Raw genomic sequence first — 23764 nt, forward strand, 5'->3', positions numbered from 1 at the left:
TGTCTGCTATCTGCAAGTCTCTATGTATGTATTTTTATGTGTGAAGTTATTGGAGCCTTGTTTGTTTCATCCATTTAGTGTGTGTGTGTGTGTGTGTGTGTGTGTGTGTATGTGAGTGTGTGTGTGTGTGTGTGTGTGTGTGTGTGTGTGTGTGTGTGTGTGTGTGTGTGTGAATTTTCTTTCTTTCCTTTTCATTCTTGCCAGTCCCTAAGAGCTAAAAGAGTTTTGAGTATCTCGATAGATACAGGGAGTACCAGTCCCAATGAATCAAGCTTTGTTCTCTCAGAGAAACATCTGCTGAATGATTCTCTGATCTCTGGCTGCTATAATCTCAGCAGCGCTCATCAGTTGCTATCAGCGGTGACTCCTGACAGCCTTCTAATGCTGACTCTGTCAGCTGCCATCAGCACTGACCCTAGTGCCAACACCATAGTTCCCTGCCTGCCTTGGTTTACCCCCTGGATGTCAAACCTGGACTTGGACACCTTTTACACAAACTGAGGGCTGAATTCAGTAAAAGAGAAACAAAGAGAACAATGCAAAGAATAAATTAAACAAAGAGTTCGTGCTTTGAGAAAATCAATAAGATAAACAAACTCTTATCTAAACTAACTAAAAGGCAGAGAAAGAATATTCACAATGACAAAATCAGAAACAAAAGGGAGAGGATATCACAACAGATACTCAGAAAATCCAGAGAAACATAAGAACATATTTTTTGAAAAAAATTCTACTACATAAAATATAAAAGATTTTGGGAAATCTAAAATAAATGGATATTTTCAAGGTAGATACCACTTACTGTAAATTAAATCAAAATCAGATAAACATTTTAAATAAACCTATAACTCCTCACAAAATAAAAGCAGTCATTAAAATTTCAAAAAATAAACAAACCACCTACAGCCAGATGGTCTTAGCTCAGAATTCTACAAGACTTTCAAAGAAGATCTAACACCAATTTATGCCTCAAACTATTCCATAAAACAGAAAAATAAGGAAAACTTTCCCATTCATTTTTGCCACAGTTACCCGGATACCTAACCCACATACAGACTTTAAAGAGAAAGAGAACTAAAGACCAAGTTACTTTATAAACATAGGTGCAAAAATACTCAATAAAGTACTTGCAAACTAAATCCAAGAACATATGGTAAATATCATTTAACATGATCAAGTAGACTTCAATCCATACATGCAAGGATGGTTCAGTATATGAAGATCAGTAAATATAATCCAACACATAAGCAAACTAAAAGAAAAAAACTATGTAATCATCTCATTAGATTCAGAAAGAGCCTTTGACAAAATCCAACTTCTTCATGATAAAAGAACTGGAGAGTTTAAAGATCGGACAGACATTCCTAAACATAATGAAAGTAGTTTACAGCTAGCTTACAGTCAACATAAAATTAAGTGGAGAGAAAAGTAAACCAATTTCACTAAAATCAGGAATAAGACAAGGCTATCCACTCTCTCAATATCTCTTCAATATAGTATTTGAAATTTTAGCTAGAGTAATACAACAACTGAAGATCAAAGTGATACAAATTTGAAAGGAAGAAGGCAAAGTACTATTATTTACAGGTGATTATAATATACATAAGTGACCCTAAAATCTTCTAGGGACCACTTACCATTGATAAAAACTTTCAGAAAATTAGCTGGACACAAAATTAACACATACACAGATTCACACACACATACACACACACACACACACACACACACACACACTCAGCAGCCCTCCTATATACAAATGACATATGGACTGAGAAAAAATTAGGGAAACAACACCTTTCACAAGAACCTCAAATAATTTAAAAATATCTTGTGGTAACTCTCCCTAAGCAAATGAAAGAATTGTATGATAAACACTTAAAAACTTCAGGCAGGTCTTTGAAGAAAGGAGTTAAAGAAGATATCAGAGAAAGGAAAGATATCCTATGCTCATACATCAGTGAGACTGACATAGTGAAAATGGCCATCCTACCAAAAACAATTCAGAGATGCAATGAAATTTTCATCAAAATTCCAGCACAATTATTTACTGACCTTGATAGGACAATTCTCTATTTCATATGGGAAAACAAAAACCCCAGAACACCTAAAAGAATTCTGAACAATAAAAGAACATCTTGAGGTATCACCATCCCTAATTTCAAGTTGTACAACAAAACTAGAGTAATAAAAACCTCATGGGATTGGAATAAAAACAGCTGTGTTGACCAGAGGAACTGAATTGATGACTCAGGCATAAACACACACCTATGCACACATGATATTTCATTAAGAAGTCAGAAATATACAAGAGAAAAAAAAAGAAAGCATCTTCAGTAGATGATGCTGGTCAAACTGAATAGCTGCATATAGAAAAATACAAATAGATACATATCTACAACCTGCACAAAATTCATGTCCAAGTAGATCAAATACCTTAACATAGACCAGATATACTGAACCTGAAAGAATAGAAAGTGGGGAAAACTCTTGAATGCATTGACTCAAGAGAAGAGTTTCTCAACACAATACCAACAGCAGAGGCATTTAAGAACTGCAATTAATAAATGGAACCTCATGAAACTGAAAAGCTTCTGTAAGGCAAAAAAAAAAAATCATTTGGACAAAGCAGCAGCCTACAGAGTGGGAAAAGATTTTTTACCAATACACATCCAATTGTAGATTATTATCCAAAATATATAAAAAACTCAAGAAACAAAATACCAAACAGAAAAACAAATGAGTAATCCAATTTAAAAATAGGGTAGAGACTTAAACTGAGAATTCTCAAGAGAGGAAACTCAAATGGCTGAGAAACACTTAAAGAAATGTTCAACATCCTTAGCCATAAGAAAAATGCAAATCAAAACTAGATTAAGATTCCATCTTATACCTGTCAGAATGGCTAAAATAAAAAACACACATGACAGTTCATGATGGTGAGGACATGGAATAAGGGGACCACTCCTCAACTGCTGGAAGGAGTGCAAACTTGTACAGACACTGTGAATAGCAACATGATGGTTCCTCCCAAAGTTCAAATCCGTCAACATCAAGGCCCAGCTACATCACTCATGGGCATATACCCAAAGCAAATTCCACCATATCACAAGGACATTTGCTCAACCATGTTCATTGTGGCTGTATTCAAAATAGTCAGAAACTGGAAACAAACTAGATGTCCTTCAACAGAGAAGAATAGATAAAGAAAATTTGGTACATTTACATAATGGAGTATTACTCAGCTGTGTTTTAAAAAAAGTGGCACCATTAAATTTACAGGCAAATGGATGGAATTTATATATATATATATATATATATATATATATATATATCATCCCAAGTGAAGTGACCTGAACCCAGAAAGATACATATGGTGTGTACTCACTTATAAGTGTATATTAGTCATTAAGTAAGTGATAACTAGACTACTATCCATAGATTCAGAGGGGTTAGGTAAAAAGAAGTTAGGTGGGGATGCATGACTCTACCTAGGAGGGATAAACAGTATAGATTATACTGGCATATTAGGAAATGGTATGGTTGGTGAATGAAGGATCACTTAAGGGGAAAAATGAAGCAGAGGAAGAGAGTGTTGGCACAGATGCAGAGGCTGCTGGAATTGGGGGTCTCAGGGGGTGCTATATGGAAACCTGATGCAGGGGAAATTGCCTGGAATCTATGAAGGTGATCCTAATGAGGATTCCTAGTAATGGAGGATATGTAGTCTCATCTGGTCATATCTTGGTGGGGATTCCAGTGGTGGGACAGTGTTGCATTCAATTGAGTTGTTGCTCAGTTGGGTTCCATGGAAAGCCCCAAACAACCTGGCTATGGCTAAGTCACAAAACTGATGTCTGCAAATTGAAAGCAGGGCCCCTTTGCCAAGGACAACACTCACACAATTCACTGAACATGGAGAAGGGGAGCTTGTGCCTATATGAAGACTTCACCCCTCGCTTTATTGTCTTTGGTCTAAGAAGATACTCTATAGGCCACCAAAAGAGAAAAGAGTATATTAAAGCAATGGTAGTACAGAACTTGAGAGGGTAGCCAATCAGTGTCTGATTTGACTTACAGGCGACTCCACAAGAAGGAACCTATACCAGACATGCCTACCAAAAACCAAAGACTAGATAGCCCAGAGACCTAGGATAAAAATCATACAGTACTGGTTTTTTTAAAAAGTATCAATAAAATGACTCCTAATACTATTTGACTACACTCATACATCAGTGTCTTATCCAGTCTGCATCAGAGAGGTTTCTTCTGGCAGCAAATGGAAACAGACATAGAGACCCACAGCCAGAGATTACATGGAGAGAGAGTCTTAACTGGAAATCTCCACCAAATCCCACCGCTAAGAGTTCAGGAAATCCTACGGCGATTTAATAGCCATAGAGTGTGGAGAACATTGGGAGAACAAGGCTTTTTGAATCAGCTAAATAAGGAGCATGCAAGCTCACTGAAAGTGAAAAGGCAAGCAGGGACCTATGTGGGTCTGCAACACGTCCTCTATGTATGTGTTATATCTTCTAACTTAGGATGGAATATGGGGCTCCTAACTGAAAACAAGTGGGGCTCTGATGCTTGTGCTCTTTATATTCTTTTGCTCCTGTTGTGTTACTCTGTCCACCCTTGATTTGATAGTTTTGCTTCATCTCATCATATTTTATTTTGTCTTATTTTGTGGTTATCTCTTAGAAGTCTGTTATTGTATAATGAGAGACAAAAAGGAAATGGATCTAGAGGGGAGGGTCAGGGGAAGAAACTGGAAGAAGTAGTGGGAGGAGAAACTATAATCAGGATATATAGCAAAAGGTTTATTTTCCAGCACCTTAGGGTCGACCTTCAATTAGTCCCTCAAGGGGAATGACTAGAAGGCAACCCCCAAATGGCTATTACAAGCAGTTTTATATGTTTTTAGGGGCACAGGTTACATCCAAAAGGTTACAGTTCAAACTTATTGGCTAAGCATATTGACCTTTAAATCTATTGGCTAGCAAGCATGACACACATTTGAACTCTACCTGGGACTTTGCAGAGGGTCAGGTAATTATCAGTCAGTACATTCTGAGAATTTTTTTACTCAAAATGTTCCTNTGGGTGGAGAATGGAACTTGGTCTATCCTTGACCCCAGGAGGGAGGGGGAAGCTGTAAGGAGAGTGTGGGACTAGAAAAAGCCTTTAGGGTCCCTCATTCCCCCTTTTTCTTATACAAGCTCCAACCCTGGAGCTATGCTCAGGGGTCTTGGGTAACTAACTCATATTCTTCAGGTCCTGTCCTCAGGGTCTGATATTGTTGGCATAGGACCATCAGCTGCACTGTTCCTTTTCTCTCTTTTATGAAGGCTATAAACGTGTTCAATATGCAGGGTCCAAAGATCAACAATAGCAGGAGAACAATTAGGGATCCTAACAAGGTGGATATGAGGGTGGATAACTAAGGAGAGGAGTTAAACCAAGATTTTTATCTGCCCTGACTCTGCCCTTCTCTCTTCCACTTGGCTAGCCCTTCTTTCACCTTGGCTATCGAATCCTTAACTACCCTTGGAATGGTCTCCAGTATGTGCTTCCCGATGTTTCACACCACCAAGTAACACAGAAAAAGTGGTTGCCCCACCTCCCCAACACTGATAGGCCTGCTGCCAGCTTCTCCCATCTTGGAGGAACACATATGTGGAGGTTTCTCGCAGGACATGCCTCAATTTCTGGTGTCTACACTCTAAACCCCACCCTCTAAGGCTACTTCTGGGACATGGTTTAGATTCACAAGTCCCTTGTCCCCCACATCCAGGTAATCCATCCTCCTACGTCCCTAGGGTGGAGATATCCCAGGAGTCAAGGCCTGCCGCTAACTTACAGAGATCAAAGACAAGGTCCAGATACCAGGTATAAGGCGGGTGTTCCTCTGTAGTGGACAAGCTACATCGCTCGTGGCTGAAAGTACTTGCTAAGTCACTTTGGTAGGGCTGTGGGGGTTATTGAGGCTCAGCACCAGAAGGAAGATACGCCATAGCCATCTTATGGTTTCTCTGGCCTTGCAGAAGGGTGGGTGATCTTAAACTTGAAGGAGTTGCTCAGGTGTCTAGCTGCTATCCAATTGGCATTAGGTGCAGGTGCTAGTCTGATGTGAGTTTTGTGAACCCAGGCAGTTACTCCATCCACTTTAATGGAGGTTGGGGTGGTCAATAACACCAGGAATGGCTCTTTCCACTTTACTTCCAAGTTTTCACCATAGTGCCTCTTAACATATACCCAATCTCCAACTTGGTACTCGTGTGGAACTCTTGGGTACCTTAGAGACAAATGCAGGACTGTTGTCTGATCCAATTACCTTGGGCACTCTAAACCTTGGGAAATTTTCCTCTAATATCTTCTTGGCTACCATGGTTTCTGCTTGGTGGGGAAAGCCTCAACCCGTTAAAAGAAAGTATCCACAAACACTAGAAGGTATTTGCAACCATATTTCCCTGGCTTAACTTCTGTAAAACTGACCTCCCAACATATGCCAGGCTGTCCCCCACTTAGGTCTTTTGCCCTGTTTACTCTTGACTGCAGAAGCATTCACCTGCTGGCATACATTACACTGTTCCACTGTCTCTCTGGCCCAAAACCTGAGGTCCATTATATATATTTTAGATCCCGTAACTGCTTGGACAAGCTTTATATCCCCTAAATAAGTCCATCTGTGCATTTGGCCTAGTAAGTCTTTTCTTGCTTTCTGGGGAGTATAGTTTTTCCTTCTAGTGTGTGCCATTACCCTTCCTTCTCTAAGTAATAGTTGGTAAGGTGGCTAGCAATCGGAGTCCTTTCTTCTTCTGTATATTTTAAGTGAGGTCATACCAGTTCTATTCCCTAGTAGGTGTCCCTTGCAGGCCCATAACCAGGATAGGCTCCTGCATAGCTACTTCTCGAGCCACTTGATCTGCCTGGTTATTGCCTCCAGCCATTGATTCTCTTCCTTCTGATGTCCTGGGCAGTAAATAATATTGGATGCTGGCTTCATCCAGGCATCCAAGAAATCCAAGATTTCCTGCTTGATTTTTTTATTTCTTTCCCTCTGACATGAGCAATCCTCTCTCATAGTATATATAGCCCCAAGGACATGGGCATGGCTGTGACAAAGGCATACCTCCTATCCTTGTAGATGTTAATTTTCTTGCCAGCCCCAAATTCAAGGCTTTAGTGAGGGCAACTAGCTCTGCTTTCTGCGCTGACTTGGTGGAGTGGGGGGTGGGGTGGGGTAGAGGTTCAGCCCAGATGACATTTTTGCTATCCACCACAGCAGCTCCTGCTCTTCTCTGACTTTCATGGGGAAAACTGCTCCCATCTGTAAACCAGGTCGCCTAGGCTCTAAGCCTGGATCAGTCGGAGAGGTCTTCCCTCCACCCATCAGTTTTCCTATTGGGCAAGTTAGTTGCGGCCTGTCAGGCTGGAAGTATTTCTTACCCCCCATCTTAGAGAATAAATCTTGCTTCAACAGAGGGTAGGGACAGTCTGGGATGACCATACATGAATGGGATACCTGGCTCATCCCTAGCTCCACTGTTCTTTGGGTAATCTATGAACACATTTTGGTGCCAGTAGCTCCTTGGAGCCAAGATCTTTTTCTTGGAAATAGGGCCATTGGCTTGGAGGAGGACCGAGTGTTGAACCTCTGTGTCTACCAAGAATTGAGTGGTTTTCCCCTCCACTCTCAGAGTTACCCTGGATTCAGGAAGAAGGTCCAAACCCCATCTCCCCTAAACACGGTCTTCACCCAGGACAAACACCTTCACCATGTTGGAGCACTTTTCCTAAGACCTGGGATTTCCCACACCTCAGCTTCTGTTTGCTGGGGCACTCTCGAGCTGTCTTCTTGCAATATGCGCACTGGTCCTTTTCAAGGGGTTCGAGTCTCTCTTCTCTGCTTTCCCTAACTCTATAGCCAAGATTACCTATAAATTCCTTTCCTGTTGCTTTTCTTTTTTATCCCCCTTTTATCCTCTTCCTTTCTCTATCTTTGCTCCTTCTCCTCCTCTATCTGCCTATTACAGTAGACATTCTCAGCAACCTACACTAAATCCCTCAACAACTTATCCTGTAGTCACTCTATTCTCTGATGCCTTTTCCTGATATCTCTACTAGCCTGGTCTATAAAATCCATAGTCACAGTAGCTTTGTTTTCCTCACTGCTGGGATTATAGGGTATATACTGACAGAACGCCTCCATGAGTTGCTCTAGAAGGGCTGCAGGCCACTTGTCTGGTCCCTGCTTAACCTCACATACCTTGGTCATGAAGCCCACTTGAGTCCTGCCAACAGAGCCTGGAGGTAGACCTTCAGGTGCCCCTTACCTTCTGCCATATTAAAGTCCCAGTCAGGTCTAATCAGGGGAAACTAGATATTGACAACAGCCTGGTCAATCGATGATGCCCCCATGTTTGAGGGGACATTCTTTCTGTATTCCTGCATTATCCTGTCACCCTTTTGTCATGAAGAGCACTCTCATGAGTTGTTAGATATCATCCCAGGAGGACTGATGAGTAAATAAAAGAGTTTCAAAGAGATTAATCAGACCCTTGGGGTTATCTGAAATGGGGGTGGGAGCCTTCCAGTTGTACAAGTCTGCTGAAGAGAAGGGCCAATATTGCATAGCCTGATTTCTTTATCATCAGAGGCCCATTTGCCCTCAGCAGAAGAGTGTCTGTGGTATCAGACTTCAGGTCTCCAAGGCAGGACTGAGAAGTTGGGGGGTCTCCTTCCTCCAGGAAGGGGTTACAATGGCCCTGTTCCCGTAAGGACTGAGGATCCCAGGATCAGTGCTGGCACTGGTGGGGCTATGGGAGGAGGGTAGGGGGATATGGAGGAGGATGGTCTTAGAGCAATAGGTCCACTGTTGAAGGGTCTTGGAGGGTCAACTTCTTTTCAGAACTGGATCCTTCCTCCTGTTTTCCTTTTTCCTGACAGCCAGAACATAACATGTGAGGTGGGTTGTGGGGAAAGAAAAGCATTTATCCATGGAGGGGGTATCCTCCACTAAATTCTTCCAAGTAACTATATAGGGCACTTGATAAGGGTCCCCAAAGGATCCTGGCCTCTTTCCCCTACTGCTTTGATCACCTGCAAGTCGAAGGTCCCTATGGGTGGTCACCCTACTCTGAAGGTGGGCCATTCAGAGAAGCAGAGGGTAACTAACTTGCCCTCTTTACTACTACTGACAAGTTTTCTCCTCTTTCTCTAACTTCCCTCCAGTGGTTAACTAGGATGTTTAATGGGGTAGGTTCAGTCTGTTCCATGTCCAAAAAATGTCAGTCCAAATCCAAGAACACAAAGCAAGATAACCAACACCAACCAACACAGAGAAAGACAATCAACACACAAACAGTTTGCCCCTGCCAGGGGCACAGAAACAAGGTTATAGCAAGACTCAGTCAGCTCCTGCCAATACTGTGCCTTGCCGTTTCCAAAAGGAGTAGAACCCTCCCGACTCGCTGCCGGGGAGGGGGGCGCCTGGAGCATCCTCCCGACTCCCCACATCTGCCCTCTGCAACTGACCACACCAGACCAGAGGCTTTCCACAGACACTGTGCTCTAGAGCTAAAAGTGAAAGCAAAAGACAGAGAGACAACAGACACGCACTTACAAGTAGGCACCTGTTGCTGAGCTGGGTCTTTTCCCCTCTGATCCGTCTAGTTGGTGGTCACTCGGGGGTCGCCTTGAACCCCAGATGAAGCCCCCAAATATAAGACCCTGACCCTTGATCAGTGGTACTTACTTCAAGACACCCCTGAGTGAGACACCAAGACATAAATCGATGCAAAGCATGAGGTTTATTTTCTGGTGTGTGAGGGTCAACCTTCAACTAGTTCCTCAAGAGGAGTGACTAGAAGGCAACCAAGAATTGATTTTCAATAAAAGGAAAAAAATTAAGAAGCAGCCAGTATTGTTGAGAATTTTAAATCTGGGACTATTCCCTCAGCCAGTATACATAATCAGTTATCTAGAGGTCACTAAGGCTGTACCTGTTACTGCTAGCCAGACATGGATATTTGAGTCTTCCAGGTGGTATTAGTTTTGAAGGTATAAGAGGGTCATAAAGAACATTTGAGGCTTGGCAGTATGAGGGGATGGGAGAGGACACTGGTGATGATGGAGCATTAGTGGCAGTGAAAAACCTCAGGATTTAAGGGTCATGGAGAGAGGTTGAGACTTGGGTACCATGTGGCAGGGTGAGAGTCCTTAAAAAGAGTCTAAGAAAGACTAGTGTGGAAGGGGCAGAGCAGGCATAATGGACAGTCCAGCATTTTTGGATATCCTAGTACTATAGGATGGTACCAAGAACAGCCACAGCTGTAGCGTAGAGCCAGCCTGAGCCTATGAGGCAAGTTGTATGTGCTATAGATGGCAAAGCCAGAGAAATGCGGCTTCCATATCCCTTTGAAAGCTTGGGGATTCTGGATGGGTCCCACGCATCAAACCCTGAATGTTTTACCCTGTTGGAGACCGGCTTTGCTATGATTAGACTGTAACATTGCTTCAGTTCCATCTTCTTGCACTGAGAAAGTAACTTACTTTTGCTTTTATAAGAGTTCACAGTTGAAGGACTTTACAATTTTAGAGAGACCTTTATCTTTTCAAGAGATGTTGGGTATTTTTTTTAAAAAAAAAAAACTGAACTTTTAAAGCATTTGAATTTTTAAAAACTATGGGACTTCTAAAAGTTGGGATGTTTTTTATATTATGATATTGATATTAGTATCAGACCTTGGAGATGAAAGGAAGGAAAGGGAAGTAGCTTGATAAGTTACGTAGTTTAATGAGTTATATGTTTATGAGTCAAGTTGACAAGAGATCATTTTTTTCTGATTAGGTTTTTGTCAACTTGACTCAAACCTAGACATCTGAGAAAGAGGCAGGGGGCACAACTGAGGAAACTCATCCATTAAGACTGGCCTATAAGCAGGTAGCTGTGGCATTTTCTTAATTTATGATTGATGTGGGAAGGCTCTGACCTTAGTGGGTAATGCTGAATGCTTGAGTGCTGAATGAGCTGGGAGAAAGAACCAGTAAGCAACATTCCTCTCTTGGCCTCTGTGTCAGCTCCTGCCTCCAGGTTCCTGCCCTGCTTCAGTTCTTGCCTTGACGTCCCTCAATGATGGACTGTAACATGGAAGTGTAAACTGAAATGAATGCTTTCCTCCCCAAATTGCTCTTGGTTGTATTCTTATCACAGCAATAAAACCCTTAATGAAGACATCAAGATTCTCAAACATCATGTTTTGACAGAGGGAAATAAGTCAGAACATTCTTGGTCCTTGAACACTGTCATCTCATCTCAGCAGTGTGGAGGGTAGGTAGCCTGATATCACTGGTCTTTGTGATTGTAACTCTTTTCTTTCCTCTTGGAGTTCAAGACATCAGCCATTCTCTATCCAAATACAAGTTTCTTCTTCGGAATTGTGTATGTTGTGCGATGATCACTTGCTGGCCACATTCAGCTTGACTTCTGGGTACTCTTCTTGATTGCCTTTGTTTCCAGTTAATATTGGCTCCCTAAGGATCAGGGTCCTGCACCAACAGACCCTCAACACCCATTTACTTTTTCATCTTTATTTTTGTTGACTCCTCCTTCTGTTCCAGGTACTCTTTTGTTTGTTTGTATGTTTGTTTTTGTTTTGTTTTGTTTTGTTTTGTTTTAATAAAAAAAAAAAAGAGGATCTTACTGTGTAGCTCAGGCTGACCTTGAACCCCTGATCCATTGCCTCCGCTTCCTGAATGTTGGTATTACTTAGCTTGGCTTGTTTCTTTCTTTTACAAAAATAATTTGTACATTTTAAGATTTATTTTGACATGTATGTATGTGTTCATGTGTCTGTGTGAATATGTGTACATGAATGCAAGTGACCATGGAGACCAGAGGAGGGTGTCAGGTCCCCAGGTGGTTGTAACCTGCCTGGCATAGATGTGAGGAACTGAACTCACATCTTCTGTGGGAGCAGGAAGTACTCTTAACCACAGAGCCATCTCTCCACCCGCTCTGACCCTTTCTCTAGGCTTAAAACTGCATTCCCACTCTGTAAAGGAACATGACACCCTATCACAAGAATCTTTACTATATTCATAGGCCTCATCACTATTTGACTGCTTCATTCCAGCTTCTTGCAATTTTGGCCTTCTAGGTTCATTTTATTGCGTTCCAATTTCATGCAATCCTAGTTTTTCCAAAATAAACTACCCGGTGAGTTTATACTGCCTGTCTATTATTGGGGCCCCATTTTCCTACCTATGAAAATGTCTTTTCAATGACCTATGATGTTTATGTGTGCTAGTCTTCAAGAATTCCATAAGCTTCTCAACTGTTAAATGGGGTTTCACAAGTAAAAATGTGATTTATTTTTCCACCCATCCCTGTTTTCATTTGCATGTTTGGAATCTCTATTTATAATTTATAATTTTAAAGGTTAGAGGTCAAGTTTTCTGGAAAATATAGAGCCAGGGCCACAAGGGAATTCAACAATAAAATATAATGCCATCCATATGTCAGTTCTAAAAAAATATGGTTTTTCAAAATTACACTGTAATTTTTCTGGGTTTTAGCCTGAACCAAAATGGTCACTGCATGTCTCTGTTCCTGTTGACTCATCAGAGAAATTAATTACCCCTGTCTTGGCCCTCACTCCCTATAGTGGGTGTCACCTGCCTGCCTCCACATTGTGTCTGCTACACTAAAAAGAAGAAGAAGAAGAAAAAAAAAAAAAGCTTGGATCAGGATGTGACTCCTAAGTACACACCCCTTTCTAGCACACTATTTTAACATCTACGTAACTGTCTAGCATCCTCATGAATCTACAAATCTACATCCTATTTGACTGCCCCAGATGAGTTCTTGCCACATACTCTCCCCAATGCCATTACTTACTCTCCGACCCTCCTCCAGAGTCCCCAGACTCTTTTGACATGACCCCATGACCCTCCTCATGCCCACATCTTTCACACACTTGTTCTTAGAAAACAGTGTTTTGCTGTGTGGTCTACAGACCCACAGCCTGTTGAGAGCTGCTGATGGGTTCCAGTTTATTTGGTTGTCTTATGAAAATGAAGACTTCTTACCAGGGACCAAGTTGCTGAAGTACCATCCACCCAAAAAATAAAGGATGGAATCCAACAGAATCATCCAGCACACCCAACCAAATGTCATGCCCCCTGGCTCTGGAGCGCGGTACATGTTACCCCACTGGATGCCTGCCAGAGGAAAGAAGACAGAGTTACTTGGACTTACTCTTTAACTGTAGGTTTGATGAGAGAGTTGACTAATTCGAGAAGAGTCTCAAGTAAAACAAAAAGCAAGTTGATACTAAGCAATGCTAAGCTTTCAAGGGCATGACTAGCTTGTGTAATCTCACCTCATTTTTGGAGGAACGCATGAGCAATCATGTTTGGCATCATGTCAAGTTCCAACTTCCCAAAACTCTCTGAAAGTCATTAGTACCTAGTTTTATTGATTCAACTAAAGAGCAATTTTATATTTATGGACACAAGAATTGTTTAATAAAACTTTAAGTAGTATAATACTCTGCTTGTGGAAAATGTATTAAATAATATATAAAAGGTCTATGGAGGAAAAGAATCATTATTTCTTATGTTTGTGATTTATTTGTCCATTATAATCTAAGTTGAGAACATTATCCCTTTTTCTATTCACTGTGGCACTAAGTTAGAACCCAACTTTAAAAACATTTAACCACTATACACTTGTTATCAGTTAGACCAAAATAATCAATTAATTTAACTGTGATTAAATTTAATCTATTTTCTTCTCTATCTTCTTAGTCCAGTTTTTACTTTAAAGATCAACTGGAAGAAAATGAAGGGAAAATACATTTAAGATCAAAGGACATTTTAACATATTTTATTGTAAAAGTTGGATAAATCAGTACAACGTGACTGACCATTGCAATAACATCTGATGTTAAGTTTTACCTATGGCTTACATTTTGCTTTAAATGCAAAACACACCCCAGAATATGAACATTGAAAACACACATATTCTTACTTAAGAGTTTGTGATAAAAAAAAATCTCAATGTAAGTAAAAGGTACTGACAATACATTTTTAAATTATTTTAAGGGGCTCGAGACGTAACTCAGTTGGTAAATTTGCTTGCCTCGCACACACAAAGCACTAGGCTCAGCCCCCAGCACTGTATAAAACAACATGGGGGTGTATTCCTATGGTCCTGGGACTTGGGAGATTCTGGCAAGAGGATCCAATGTTCAAAGTCATGCTCAGCTACATAGAGAGTTCAAATAAAAACCGGAGCTAGAGAATTTATTTCAAAATAATAAGTATATAAGCTGCATATAGGATTAAATATATATAGAAAAAGGAGGTGGTAGCCATGACCTTTTCTTTGTTAGACATAAGACCCAGGAATAATGAAGGTGGAAGTAGGAGAGGTGGTAAAGTCTCCAAACAGACCATAGTCTAACAGATGGAAGGTATATGCATACCACACTATTGCAAGAATCTGGACGGTCAGTAGATTGAATGTGTGCCATAGCAAGACCTATGCCGTAGCCTGGATCTACCACTACACTTGGATGGTATCTGTAGCAAGAAATGCTGAGATATGATTATTCTTGACTGTTCTCAGAACCATAATAACTAGGTAAGGGGAAGGTTTTCATCAGCAAAACCAAATGCCAGGATCTCTTTCCAAATTTATCACTTGGTAACAAGACTTACTCTTGGTTCGGTTGCTTGATAGCTATGTGCTTCCACATTCTGCATGACAGAAAGCTACTTTCTGAAGAGGTCATCTTCTTACCTTCCTCCTGTCCTTCCAGAAATGTGATGAAGAAGATTCCTTGTCCAAAGGCTGTGGTTGAAAGCAAGCACTGCCATGGTTGATGGAGGGAAGGAAAACAGCCATTAATGTTTGACTGTGACCACTGAAAACCCACAATACCGAATTCTAAGATACTTCCCAATTCATTGGTTCTAAGGATACCATTGCTTCAGGCAATGATTTAAATATCTGAGCCTGAAGGGATTAGCAGAGTGTCAGACCACTCTGAAAACCATGCTCACCAGCTTACTTTTAATGTTAAAATGAATCATTTCTGTTCACTGCACTCAAGGTGTCATAAATTCAATGCACTGAATACAGAAACATGGAATACAAAACAGTGGGAAATGAAATAGAGCAATTTACTATTTCGTATTATTCAATGTATGCCTTGGAGCACTCTATGAGCAGGCTGATGCAGTGTCTACACACTTCTGCACTTGAAAGGGAGTGTATTAAAAGAAGCTGTTAGTTTATGTTCAGTAGAAGAGGATGGATGTCAAAAAAGGAAAACCACTGAAAAAGCATCACACATTTAAAATACAATGTGCCCGATTTAGAAGTCATAACTAGCCAGAAAGCATTTGCGTGTGCAAAACAAACGCTGCATGGACAGATGCCTGAGATTTTAAAACTGAAACACAAGCAACAGTAACAGCATTTGAATGTTCACTCAGATCTTTAGTTCTCTATATGTTTATATCATTTAGGAGTTTACGAGCAGGAGATAGCAAGGGTCCCATTTGTATTAATTATTCTAGAAATAACTGATTATTTTTAACACAAAACTATTGCTTCTAAGTTGCTGCAGGTGGGATATAATCTAATCAAGATGATAAAAAACTTATCAGGGGAACAGATAAAAATTGAATAGAACAATTTATCCTATGTATGTATATCTGTATTAAGTATATTTGGCTACAAAAACAAACAAAAGAAAAACAAACAAACAACAACAACAAAAAAAAACAAAAACAGAGGAGCCGGACCTGGTGTTACCTGCCTATAACCCTGCTACTTGGAAGCTGAGGCAGGAAAATTGCAACTTCAAAACCTACATGGGATACAGGTCACAGATCCAGCTCAAGGCCAGCTTGGGTAACTTCGTAAAGAGAACTCTTTCTCAAAAGAAAAAAAAATGTTTTTAAAAATAGTAGAGCACTTGTCAATTATATTTCAGTGACTAGATTCAATTCCCCGTGCCAGAAGGAAGGCAGCAAACACAATACTAAGTTGTTACTCAATTGAACCTGGAGAAATTAATTGAACTGTCATGCATGCATTTGCTCTGAGCCTCTAGATAAGCACAGAAGACATTCTCTATCCCAGGAATAAGTGACACACCCATCATTCGGAGAATTTTCTAAAAAGCCTTTCTGGTTTGGGGGTGTAGATTGTTTGTTTGATTGTTTTTGTTTTTTAGAATGTCATATGACTACTGTATCTACATAATTCCTCCCACCCCTTCCCCCTTCAATTCTTCTTGTGTCCCACCAAGTCCCTCTAAAATTCTTATTTAATTTTTGTCACACACACACACAAACACACACACATACACACACACACAAACACACATTCACACACAAATATATATAAATACATCTTATTGAGTCTATTTAGTATTGCTCATATATGTATATATTTAGTGCTGACTATTAAAGATCAGAAAACCTTCTAGAGACAGTATCTCTCCCTCCCCCAGAAGTTATTAACAGCTTGTCACTCTTCACCTAAGGGTGGCTAAGGGTGGAGCCTTGTGAGATTTCATTGTCAACTGCAAGTGTCATTTTTTTGTGCCTTGTTTAGACACATATTGTTGAAATTTCATGGTATAGCTTCCCTGTCATACAGGGCACCATCTCACAGCAGACTTCCTGATCCTCTGCATCTTACAATCTTTCCAATCCCTCTTGCCTAAGCCTTAGATGTTGCCTTGTAGATGGTTCTCCAAGGGACAGGGCATCATATGGTCTACTGTTTTCTATACTTTAACCAATTGTAGGTTCCTGAATACTTCTTAGCAATCCAGGGACTCAAAATGTCCCTAAGCTCCTCTCAAAGTGATTCCTGTCACACCTCCAAACAGATTGTTATTTCAGGACATGGGCTGGCCCATTGGAAGAGGGGATGCAAACTGGTAGATACAACTTGAGGAACCTGATCTGATATTGATAGGTTTACCCTCTCTACACAGACTGATTTTTCTACTATGTGTCAGGCACAGTGCCTGCCAGACAACAGTCAAGAAAGAATCTGTTGCTGTCTTCTACATATTTTATACTGCGGACTTGAAAGCAGTCTCACTCTTTTTCAGTGCATACATTTCAAATGGATGAGTGATTCTGACACTGCTAACGGAGAGATCTTTCCACTTAATGTGATGTAACTCATGATGCTTCAAGAAAAATGCTTATTTTTTAACTTCATAAATAGCTCCAGAAATCTATCTCTTTCCATGCATGAAACAAAGAGAACCCAAAGTTATATGTTTCCTTGAGGAGGATGCTGACTTCCCAGAATCCTCGGAGAGAATCCCATTACAGAAAACTGACAATTCTTAATGGCCTGCCACTATATCACTGCAAGTCAATGAACCACCACTGTAGTTCTGCATCTGTGGGCAGAATACAGAGTAGAGACCTCAGATGCTCCATATAAGTCTGAACAAGACAGACTGGCAAGCTGGGGATATGCCATGCTTAAAGGGTAACTATTGGTTTTTTTTTCTTTTTTCAATTTTTATTAGGTATTTACTTCATTTACATTTCAAATGCTATCCCCAAAGTCCCCTATACCCTCCCCCCCTGCTCCCCTACCTACCCACTCCCCCTTCTTGGCCCTGGTGTTCCCCTGTACTGGGCATATAAAGTTTGCAAGACCAAGGGGCCTCTCTTCCCAATGATGGCTGACTAAACCATCTTCTGCTACATATGCAGCTAGAGACACGAGCTCTGGGGGTGCTGGTTAGTTCGTATTGTTGTTCCCCCTATACAGTTGCAGACCCCTTCAGCTCCTTGGGTACTTTCTCTTGTGAACCTATTGGTTTTACTTTGCATTTTTGCAGAGCCGCTCACTCACCAGAAGAGTCTGAATAGCGAAACTGAGTTGATTATGTAGGACCAACAGGACCACGTAGGGCAGGAAGCTGATCATGTACCCCAGGCTGGTACACAGGGCTGCTGTATTAGCTTGGGTGAAAAACACACTTAGGAAGTAACTCAGCATGACAGCTGATACCCCAAAATCCAGCAAGTAAAGAAAAATGATGAAGGCATCACTGTGCATGAAGATGCCACTTATCTTCAGAATGACAGCAAGAGCAGCACTGCTCAGAGCCAGAGTGGCCATGTTCTCCAGGAACCAGGACAGGAAGTGGATGGTTGGATGCAGTCCCATCATCCGCATGTACTGTGAAAAGAAGGAGTCTGGGGTTATCATTGCAGTGGACACTCAGGAAAAGGGAGGTGAAGTGGCAAACAAGAATAACACCAGTGGAGAAATGAACCATTTGTTTTGCCAACCCAGTCCTGGGAAGGGCATTAAGAAAGTCACTTCCTTCTACTGTAGTTCTCCCACAGAGCTGACATCATAGCCATTCTCTATGTTCTTGGAGAGAAACCTGAACAGTGTCACCAGTAAGAATCGTGGAGGAGAGAGAGATGAACAGATGTTTGAGACTATAGGCATGGTTTACCAGTGTTTCATTATGTTTTCTACTTGTATGGATTTGTTGCCATTCTCTTAGCTTTTGTTCTCCAGTTATTTCTGCAGCTTCTTTAGTAAAGGCAAAGAATGATGGAGGGAAATATTGTGTACACCTGAAGTGACCTTTACATGGCTACACAGTGCATGTTACAAAGTTATCTTGGTGGAATTATTTAGATTCATTTCTCTACTAACCTCCTATAGTCTGGGAAATGGGTCTGGCTTCATGTGAGAGGAAGTTAAGGACCTCTGAGGTGTAGCTACTTGGGAGGTACATTAGAGAGCGCAGCAATTGGCACCTCTGTCCCCAGGCCCCTGTGCTCAGGGATCAAACCCATGTAGGGGAGGAACAGAGACACGCTTGAGTAGGTTGCTGTAAACAGGTAAGTGATGTGTAGAATAGTCTCTATACCACTGATCACATAGTCCCTCCATCTCAGTAACTGTTCAGTAATCAAACCATGCATCCCATTGCCACCTGCCTTCACTCTTCTGTGAGGATCAATGGGCTGCCCCATCTTTACTGAATACTCTTACAAACTCTCATTCTTGAAAGCAGTCATCTCATGTTTTCAAGTTTTAATAGTGTTGGGACAAAAAGCCTATTAGAATTCTTTGTATATAATCAGAATCAAAAATCAGAGTGGAAAGTGAATATATATATATATATATATATATATATATATATATATATATTACCAATGAGCAAGGGTGGCTTTGTCTTTAATCTCATGCAGTTTGCCTCAATAAGAAATTGATATTATCACACTTTGACAACCCTTCTGATTCCAATAGAAAACAATGTTCTTAGGAGGGAGACTCAGCTTGAGCCTAGGAAGGAGTTCCACAAAGGAAAGGAAGAATAAAGGGAGAGAGCGCAGGTGAGCTACATGGAAGGCCACTCTCCAAATCCTCTCCTGTGATCCCACAGGCAATATCAAACCATTTACCTCTTCTATCTGGATCTCTCGCTCATAAACCAGCTTCCGGACCATGCTGGCCACAGCTACCATCCAAGTCAACATCATAATCAGTGGGAAAAAGAAGCCGACATTGTTTAGGAACCTGTCAGGGTATAATTAATTCAATCAGTATCCAAGGTCGAGAAAGATCAGGGGCAAGCCAAGTGAGTTGACTCAGGATCATGAATAGAATAAGGTTTATAGCTCTTTCCACTTTGGGTCATTTTGTTTTCACAAGTTACAAGTCACTCTCAGAAGCAGTACCTCAAAAGGCTTGTAACTAAGACACTGCAGCTGTAACGGCATCCTGGCTTACAAGTGTGCAGATATACAAAGGGTATCATGCCAGAGTCATGGGACTCAAGTTGTGTCAGGTAGTCATTGTGTGATCTGACACTTGATGTAGACAGAACAGGTCAGAGGTATAAAACAGGCCATTGTCTCATGATTATAATTCTTCCCACTTAATTGGAGCTATTATGAACCTTTTTTCAGTACTAACACCTGATCATAGATAAACCTTTATAAAATAAGTTTAAAATTGGCAAATTAATGTTTCTCACTCTTTCTATTCCCAACCTGTACTTTCCTATCTGCTCTAACTGGACTCCATTTGTAAAACACAATAGGGACATTGATGACAGTTGTGTCCCAAACGCAACAAAAATTGGTAGGTTTTTCTCCCTTTGTGACATCTCAACTTTGCTTGAAAGTTGTGGTCACTCTTTTAATCTTTTGTTTCAGCTTCCAGAACAACTCCGTACTCTCCACCACTGCTAGACTACTTTTTAAATACCTTAACTAACAACTTCCCCTTTACCTTCCTTTTTATATGGGCATTTCCATTTGCACCATTGGGCTCTCTATTCCCTACTCCTGGGTGAGTGCTAAACAGTCAAGGTCATCATATTCGAAGACCTGCTTAACACACAAGCAGTATCACTTCATCTGTGGCACTTTCAATAACCACACATAAAAGTCCCTGCTATTAAGGACACCAATCTAGGGGGTCAGGAGAGATAAAATAGCCACTAATCAGAAGTCTTTCCCATGAGGTCCCGTAGTAGTAAACAGTGGGAAAGGAAGCTGCAGTGTTGTGAGAGGATACCATTCAGACTGGGCTAAGGTGAGGCATCAGTAGAGAAATATTTGAGAAAAGAGCACATAAAGGATAGACATGAGTCACAGGGGAAATTCAGGAACACATGAGAAACCAAAAGTGCAAGGGCCAGTGATGAGGGCTGGCAAGGTGCTCATGACTCAGAAGATGCTGTCAGAGCCCCCAGCCTGGCCAGATGCTACGGGGAGTTTTACACATCACAGTCACTTCTGAAGTTTAGTTAATGAAGAAAAGAATACACCAAAAAGTTTTAAGATCAAAAGAGGAAACAGAGAGAGAACACACTGAAACACAGACAATAGAACATGAGTAGAGAGGCCTCTGGAAAGAGAGAGTAAAAAGAAGACCACAGCAGCTTTGAAACCACCTAGACACGAGGCAAAGGGACCACTAAAGATGCTGATCCTGGCCAGCTGATAGTAGCACACGCGTTTAATCTGAGCATTCAGGAAGCAAAAGCAGATCTCTGTGAGTTTGAAGCCAGCCTAGTCTACAGTGAGTTCCAGGACAGCCCAGGTTAGAGAGAAGCCCTGTCTCAAGAAAACAAACACAAAATATGTTAACCCTGAATACAAATGTCTGCTGGGTTCCTGCTCTGGTGGCCTCCTAAACCCGACTCAGGTTTCTTCTTCAAAGTCCTGGACTTCTTGTGAAGCTTGCTCAGCACTAGTCACGTGCAAGCCAAGAGAGTCTTAGTTCTTCACCCAGGAGAATGTGAACTTAAGCTCCTGGGCCTTTGCTCTTGACAAGTCATATACTTGTTAATGAATGTACAAATGAACATGAAAGCGAGGGAATTAATCTTTGTTTCTATTCACTTGGCAACATAAAACAACTTCTCTGAGCCGCTGACATCATGGGTCACGTGACGTTTTTAGATTGAACTCAGGGATTTGCATGCTGAGCAGCAAGTGCGCACTATGTGAGCAGTCAGGGTATAGCATTTGACTGCAGAGAACAGAAAATTTCAGATTCCTGTTTCATGATCTACTTGGTGAAGGTGGTTATTATTTTTGAAGTATTTTGAACAGGTAGAGGGCATGTGCCCTCTACCTGTGTATATATCTACCTATGTAGTCAAGAAACATTATCTGGTCTCCAGGAATAACGCAATCTTGCACAAAGATGATGATTTGAGGACCCAAAAGTAGAAAGTAACCAATTCTGAATCTATTTGATGGGGAAGTAGTTAAAAATGGTTCCTTGCTCATAAACCTCATCTTTGCCTGAGGCACTGAAGGCAGTGACATCTGAACTATGCCCCCGTGAGTACTGAGTCCAAATATAAATGACATATACTCTGCTAACCCCATAAAGTCATATGGGTCAGGATTCCATGCTCTGCATCATGTGAACCATTGATTTTTTGTTACAACGAATCTAAGAGACACTCAGTATCACAGCAGCCTGAGCTCCTAGAGTAACTCTGTCAGTTTCTACAGCATATGAAATACCCCGTCCAGTGGCTGACCAAAGCTGTATGAGAGAAAAGGATAGGATTTTTTTTAAGTGGAGATTGTAAAACATAGCTTTTTATCTGTTCCTGGGAATTAATCCAAAAACCAACAAGAAGGGGAAAAAACTGTACATTTGAGTTTTGTTAAAGGCTTGAAAGGAGCATCCAAGTATTAGAAAAACAGGCTAAAACAGTGGCATTCACATAGGACTCATCCATACTAAGTAGTTAAGAAAGATTTCAATAGCAAAGCCTGTCCTTTGAAGATTGTATGTACATCTTCAAGAACATACTCTCAAGGGAAAATAAGTACAACATTGCATGGTAAGTGGGCATCAAGCTGAATATTAAGGGGATAACATTCGACAAGGAGCATTTAGGATCTATTTCAAGAAACAGACTAGAAAGAGCTTTTTTAGGAGTCCAATAAATAAATAAATAAATAAATAAATAAATAAATAAATAAATAAAAACACTTCAGCAGTGGGCAGATGTTGAACATTCAGTTACCGAATTTGAACTTAAACTGTGAGATTTGGGGGTTGTTTGGATCGAATTATGTTTCTCAGTCTTCCTGTTTGGAACAGTAAAGTTTTGTCCTAATTACAGGAGCCCACAATTAGGAGACCTCAGACTTTTAAAAGTTGGAATGTGTTTTATATAATGATATTATCATGAAATCTTGGGGACAAGAATAAAAGGTTATGCTTTAAAGGTGTTTGCTTGTGTGACACAATAACAAGGAACACAGTGTCCTAGTTTTAAATGACATTTTGACACATATGAGTCACCTGAGAAGGGGAATCTCAAGAATAGAATGCTAATAAATGGAAGGTAAGATGGAACACAAAGTTAGGGTATTGAATTCCAGGGAACTGGGGGATAATCTGATAGACAGATGGAAAGATAAGATAAAATGAGAAAGAGTTAAATAAGTAATTTATTGTATGCACATTAGAGAAAACGCATTTTTTATGCTTACAAATATCACTAGGGAAGCCAGAAACAATGTTAAATTTGCAGGTTTTAACCTTCTTTGGAAGAGATTTATTCCTATTTCCACCCAGAAAGCTGCAATCCGATGTCACTAATAACCAGGGGAATTTTGTTATCTGTAGAGCCAAACCTCATCTGAATTCCTCAGGTTTTAATGTTTATCCCAGACTCCTGTGCAATGTTTCTCAGCCAGTAGATCCCATGCTCATAAAAGAGGTCCCATTAAATAGACAAAAGTCTCCTCTTGTGTTTACTTCTTCACTATGCCTTTACCTTGTGCATTGGTTCTCAGTCCATAGAACTCATTCTTATGGAAGAGGTTACAGGCACTTTGCAAAAGACATGCACTTTATAAAGGAGTTTCAACATAGACACGCCTTAAGCTTTGCTGTGATAATTATCACATTTTTTCCAAAGTTGTACTGTGCTTAAATATGTCAAACACTGTTCTATATCAGAGTCTAGAAGTTTGAACCAATGCTGGCCAACTAAGTCATGCTGAACAGATTTCCTCCTTGCCTCACACAGACCATTCCTCTGCCAGCTGTATGTAGCATTTGCAGCCCCTCTCCTCATGCCACAATCAAAGTCTATTTTCTTTTATATTTAAAGTCATGGCGATCTGTGTCTTAACAGTAGAAAAGTCCCACCATCTCTCTCGTCTAGCCCATCTCTGTGTCTCTGTGTCAGCT

The 23764-nt window shown here is 40.7% G+C and overlaps 1 protein-coding gene across 2 annotated transcripts in view; it reads right to left on the minus strand.

Moving 5' to 3' along the window:
- Abca13 (ATP binding cassette subfamily A member 13) overlaps window positions 1-23764 on the minus strand; it is a 433105-nt gene that overhangs the window by 245254 nt on the left and 164087 nt on the right. For both annotated transcript variants that reach the window (XM_021210848.2, XM_029545204.1), the window contains 4 exons: window positions 19489-19603; window positions 17912-18241; window positions 14813-14882; window positions 13096-13227 (listed from right to left, as the gene is read on the minus strand). In XM_021210848.2, the coding sequence (XP_021066507.1) occupies window positions 13096-13227; window positions 14813-14882; window positions 17912-18241; window positions 19489-19603 (647 nt within the window). The remainder of the gene's footprint in view (window positions 1-13095; window positions 13228-14812; window positions 14883-17911; window positions 18242-19488; window positions 19604-23764) is intronic.

Source organism: Mus pahari, chromosome 13 (assembly GCF_900095145.1).
Source record: "Mus pahari chromosome 13, PAHARI_EIJ_v1.1, whole genome shotgun sequence".
NCBI classification, from domain to species: Eukaryota; Metazoa; Chordata; class Mammalia; order Rodentia; family Muridae; genus Mus; species Mus pahari.